This window comes from Podarcis erhardii (assembly GCF_964252035.2).
Source record: "Podarcis erhardii genome assembly, chromosome: 3".
NCBI lineage: Eukaryota > Metazoa > Chordata > Lepidosauria > Squamata > Lacertidae > Podarcis > Podarcis erhardii.
The window spans coordinates 52,260,718-52,266,431 of NC_138507.1; the positions used below are offsets into that span (position 1 = coordinate 52,260,718).

Here is a 5,714-nt window from a genome sequence, read left to right on the forward strand (position 1 = left end):
TCCTCGCAGCAACCAGAGGCGCTGCTCTTGCCGAAAGGGTCCTGCGTAAGATGGCGGCGGCGATGGAGGCTGGGGGATCACGTGACGCTCGTTGAGGCGCTACCGGCATGGAGGCCGCGGAAGTACCCCGCGACGGGGAAGAGGTGGAGGTGGAGGTGGGTGGCAGGAATGGGCTCTCCCCCCACCCCGCAGGGTTTGCTCCGCGGCTCACTTTGCGACGAGGCTGCCGGCTGCCTTCCCGCTGCGGGGTCTAAGCAGGGAAAGCGGCCTGCCAGTGGTTCAGCCTGGGCCTTTCTTTGTGGCGCCGAGAGCCGTGGGAGCAGCGTCGCGGGTTCGTTGGGAGTCCCGGGCTGACGCCTACGGATGGGTGATGGGGATTGCGCTTCCTCAGGGCAACCTGATACATACGCATATTTACATGGAAATAAGTTCTGCTGAGCTCGGTCGGACTCGATTCCTGGTAACTGGCATTAGTCTCGTCATCGCCAGCGTTTAATGCCATGACTCACCTCTCCATACCTTGCAAAGTGAAACTAGAGCAGGCATCCCCAACCTGCGGCCCTCCAGATGTTTTAGACTACAACTCCCATGATCCCTAGCTAACAGGACCAGTGGTCAGGGATGATGGGAATTGTAGTCCAAAAAATCTGGAGGGCCGAAAGTTGGGGATGCCTGAACTAGAGCGTCTTGGAGCACCATTCCCTGTAGTGAAATAGGTGCAACACTTGGATCTCCTAATATTCAAAAGCCTTCTGCCTCCACTAGTCCATATCCAGGATCACTAAAATGATTACTTCATGGTATAAAAGAATACATGTATACCTTATACATGCTGTCAGGTTATATTGGTCCATCTGCAGAGTGCCAGCCGCTGCTGAACTACAACTCCCATTATCCATCCCAATGGCAATGGTGCCTGGGGTTGATGGGAGTTGGGAGTCTGGAAGGTGACATGCTCCCATCCTGATCCGGCAGAATACAGTCTGTCTACCTCCCTGAAGTCCATGTCCCTCTCCATCTCAGATAGGAGTATTTCCCGGCTCCATAACTTTTGAGATGCGGCTTTGAACTTGGCCCTTCTAAGGGCAAAGCATGTGTTGTACACCTGGAATATAGCCCCAAAGGAAAGGCAAAAAACATGCCCTTTTATTACTTTGATAATAAACATTAGTGAATTTCAACAGGCATTTTACTGCTGGATATTGTGTTGAACATGGCCCTGTTCCGCAGGAGTTACTCCAGGCCAGCAGTGACAGTAACTACAGCTGCATCTTCCATCAGTAGTTTTCATGCTGTCTCCCTCAGAATGGTTGAAACATTGTATGTAAATGGTTAAGGAGTACGTACAGTAGAGTGTACCTACTTTCCAACTGTATATAGCTCCTGCATACTCCCCTACTTGGTGGTGGAACAAAATGTGGGAGTGCTAGTACTTTTTATGTCAGCCTATGAAAGAAAGCAGAAAGAGGCAGCATTAGTTTACTCTGGGTTGAAATAGCAGTGCAGAATGTACAATAGTGAAGTGCTTTACTGCTGGAATTAAGTGGGAGTAAACTGCTGGTGTTTGAAAATATAAATATAAATGTGAATGCATCTTATGTTTCTTTTACTATAACTCAGAAGAGAAGAATTGCTTTTGTCTACCTCTTGCATATGTTGGTGCATATTTATTAGTAACAGTTCTAGTGGGCACTACTTAGGAATACAGAATCAGAAGCTGATACTTTAAACTGTTTTGAAAATGAAAGCCAATACTGTGGTACCTTGGGTTACGTACTTAATTCGTTCCGGAGGTCCGTTCTTAACCTAAAACTATTCTTAACCTGAAGCACCGCTTTAGCTAATGGGGCCTCCCGCTGCCGCCGCGCCGCCAAAGCATGATTTCTGTTCTCATCCTGAAGCAAAGTTCTTAACCCGAGGTACTATTTCTGGGTTAGCGGAGTCTGTAACCTGAAGTGTATGTAACCTGAAGCATATGTAACCCGAGGTACCACTGTATAAGACTTGAAATAGTCAGCTGCAGCTGCAAATTGGCATTAGAGAAAGATGCACATCACTTTCATTGCATTAGAGCAAAACTAACTAATGTGAGATATCCAACCTACTGAAACTTGGAGGGGAGAAGAAGGTGTGGATGTCTTGCTCTCCCATAGCATCACAAACTTGGTTGAAAATATAAATGCATGCAATTTCAACATAGAGGTTGATGGTTGGGTGGATGTGTTTGTATATGTTCTCCTGGAAAGTGGTTGTATAGCAGTAATATATTTGCAGATGGGCTCCATCTGCTGGACTGAAAGGGAGATGGAGTTTATGAATACATTGTTTTAAATATATTTTAAAAACTTTCTGCCCCCAGGAACAATTGGTCATGGTGGAACTGTCAGGAATAATTGATTCAGACTTTCTGGAAAAATGTGATAACAAATGCAAGATTTTGGTGAGTGTGATTAATACAAATTTCCATCTTTGCAGTTTTTGTTAAGAACAACAAACCTCTATTCAGAACCTACAAAAGTCAATATAGGTGTTTTGCTTACTATAGTCTGGTTTGCGGTTGTTGTGGGGGGAAGTACTGTCATGTATGAAGAATGTGCAAATCTTTGTTGTGTGCACACGAAGTGGGAAGTTCTAATCAGCTTAGGGTACATAAACACTGTCAAAATAGAGACTGCGTGCTCTTTGTGAATGACAATGATATCTGTAACCTTTCATAAGTGTTAGACTTCAGCAATTTAGGCTGCGCTTTGAGTCAAAATTGCTTGGGAGGTACTTGCATTTAATGATCTTTTTGTTAAATGCAGCTGTGACTCTTCTTTTTATTATTTGCAGGGAGTAGACACAGAGAGGCCCATTTTGCAAGTAGACAGATATGTTTTTGCCGGAGAATATGAAGGTAAGAAAATGTTTTATGAATACTATACTTCTTTTCATAAGCCAGGATCCAACGCACAATAAAACTAGTCATGTGAGCCAAGGCAGAATTATTTTTTATTAGTAGTATACCTTTGCTGTTTTTCCACACAGAAAAAAAGCAAATACATTTAGGCTGATATCCAGTTCAAGTGTCCTGCTTGCACAATGAACTTCAACTTGCACAAATGGAAATTATCCTTCCTCCTGCAGCCCCTCCCCCCACCTACCCAAAATCTGCTTAGGGTTGGGGACGCAAGGAAGCAGGGGAGGGGCACAGTGGGGAGATGAGGTAGGGGAAGTCCTGTTGCATCTGCTGGCATAGTGTTGGATCTCACCCATAAATTCTCAAATAACATCACAGTAAAAACACCTAAATACAAACATAGGAGATGTTACCATTAACTAAAAGCAGACAACAATTTTCACATCCAAGTTTTAGCTACCATATCCGTTTGCAAATTGCTTTTGAAATTGAGGGGAGCTTTGAGAAGTTTGTATTGGCATTGGTGTAAACTGATTAAATAAGAAAAAAGGAAGCAAGCAAACAAAAGCCCCTTGTATGAACTAATCAGCTCTTCTGGTCCCAACTTTACATACACTTATCTTCTAAATCTATTGCTTAACAAGAGTAGATACCACTCTTTTGAGTGTTATTCATTTAAAAAGTAACCTGCACTTTCCTTAACGAAATGTTCATTTTCATTCCCAGATACTCTTGGTACCTGTTTGGTGTTTGAAGAAAATGAAGATCATGGTAAGGAACACTTTTGTTCTAAGCTTTTCAAAAGCTCAAGAGAACTTTAGGCAGGGGGAACATTGCAAAGAGTAAAGTTACCACTTAAAAATAATCTGTAATTTTTCCTTATACTAGATGCAGAAGGCAACCAAAAAATACAGCTAAAATATAAATGCCACACAATGAAGAAGCTGAACATGACACGGACACTCCTGACTGAGAAGAAGGAAGGAGAAGAGAACATAGGTGGTTCTGAGAAAATTGCTGTTGCTTTCTATAGTTCCCAATCTAGAAATCCCATTTTGCATGCTCACCAGATTTCTACATGTCATGCATTGCTTCACCACCCTCCTGTGCCCAGTTCCTGTATATACAGATTGCTTCACTTCTTTTCAACCTCCCTCGTTCATAAACATACCCTTTTGGCACCACTTCTACTCCACTTGGAAGTAACTGAGCCTACAAGGAGTTGTGGTTCTGATTCTTTGTTTTAGTGATCCCAGTTAAATCCTAGCCCTGACTTGGTAACATACCAGGCCTGTTTATAAGTTTGCTATCAATAATATGTGCAAAACTCCTTATGTCCCCATCTCCCTCAACTGGTATTCTTATGGCATATATGAATGTATTCCTTAACTACTGCTACATGATTAACCCTAAAACTTCCTATTGATGGTGATTATATACAACCATTAGCATAGATTACGCTTTATAGAATGACATTCACTCTTTTCCTCTGAAGAACTTACTATTTAAATCAAGGCACTGACAAAGAAAGGGGAAGGGACCAAAGGAAAAGGAGAGACAAAGAATAGATATGACTAATGAATTTAATACTACTGTAGTTTAAAAAGTTTTAAAATCCTGTCCCCAACTCATCTTCTTCCTGATTTCTCTCTCTTTCTCTGTCAGGTGGTGGTGTGGAATGGCTAGAGCTTAAGGACAAAGATTTCTCATACAGCAGACCTAACATGATTTGCAACTTCTTATACGAGAAAGAAGAAGACGCAGCTGAGTCCCAAGACAAAATGGCAGAAGAATCTGAAGGAGAAGCCAGTGACAGAGGAAGTATTGATCAGGCCTTTGAACCTGAGATGCATCCACACATGGAAAGGGATGGTGGTGCCCCTCCTATGGATGCCACCTCCTCCAAGGCAGTGGACTCTTCTTCAGAGGACAGTCAGGTTATTACTGCAGATCATTCTCCACATTTTTCTAAAGACTGTAGTTGAGAGATGACAATTAACAGACCTTCTTATTGTTGTATACTGTTGTTTTAGAGAACTCTTTGTGACCGATGGTTTGTTTACATCACATATAGGAGAATTGGACCCTAAATCTGAGTGCCAAGTAGTGTCATCTTTCACAAATCAGGAACTATGCAGCTAAGTCCATGTTCCCCACAAGCCCTTTTACTTTCGGTGATTCCCCGTTCGCCACAAGACCACACTGCACCATTAGCCACTTCCAAAACTCAGCAAAGCAGGTTGTGCAGCAAGGAACTGATATTCAAAGGAAAAAATAAATCCTATCAGGTAAATGTAAGGCCTGAGGCATGTCCACCAGACATGCTGGACTTTGGCCTTTGTCTAACATCCCTGGCTATGCCTGAGGAAGAAATAATGTCAACCCATTCCTGATTCTTCTCAAGTGTGGAAGCAATTTTTATTTAAAAGTTTTACTTCTATAATTTCTGTTGTAAAATAAATGTTTACTGTCTTCAAGCATAAAGACAGACTGAAATTTACGTCTTATATGTTGAACAGGCAGTGGATTTATTGTAAACATGTAATAAGTGTTTTCTCCTTCCGCACATGCTATGCTGTCAGAAACACATATGATATCCATAATTTTGTGTTCTATTGATCGTAAACATATATATCTATATCAATGTGCAAACATAAATGTTGCTTCCCCCCCCCACACTAACTAGAATCTCTTTTGAAAGCACTGCCAATGCAAAAGACTGAATAGGAAAAAAACAGAGCAATCAACCATCTGCTTTTATCTTTTCAGCTCTTATGAATCTAATTTTTGCAACACCAGCAGCTGCAAAAGAACT

The 5,714-nt window shown here is 42.1% G+C and overlaps 1 protein-coding gene across 1 annotated transcript; it reads left to right on the forward strand.

Annotated features, from left to right (window-relative positions):
• Positions 1 to 5,383, forward strand: GTF3C6 (general transcription factor IIIC subunit 6). Its single transcript, XM_081857467.1, has 6 exons — positions 1 to 155; positions 2,360 to 2,440; positions 2,833 to 2,896; positions 3,626 to 3,670; positions 3,788 to 3,898; positions 4,565 to 5,383. The coding sequence occupies exons 1-6, from the start codon at positions 108 to 110 to the stop codon at positions 4,882 to 4,884; spliced, it is 669 nt and encodes a 222-aa protein (XP_081713593.1). The 5' UTR covers positions 1 to 107; the 3' UTR covers positions 4,885 to 5,383.
• The last annotated feature ends 331 nt before the right edge of the window (positions 5,384 to 5,714 follow it).

What these genes read in the sequence shown, in the direction of transcription:
- GTF3C6 (XM_081857467.1), top strand. Translation starts at nt 108, where the DNA reads ATGGAGGCCGCGGAAGTACCCCGCGACGGGGAAGAGGTGGAGGTGGAG. An exon ending in ATAACAAATGCAAGATTTTG is followed by an intron (nt 2,441 to 2,832) that starts GTGAGTGTGATT and finishes TATTATTTGCAG; the next exon opens with GGAGTAGACACAGAGAGGCC. An exon ending in TTTTGCCGGAGAATATGAAG is followed by an intron (nt 2,897 to 3,625) that starts GTAAGAAAATGT and finishes TTTCATTCCCAG; the next exon opens with ATACTCTTGGTACCTGTTTG.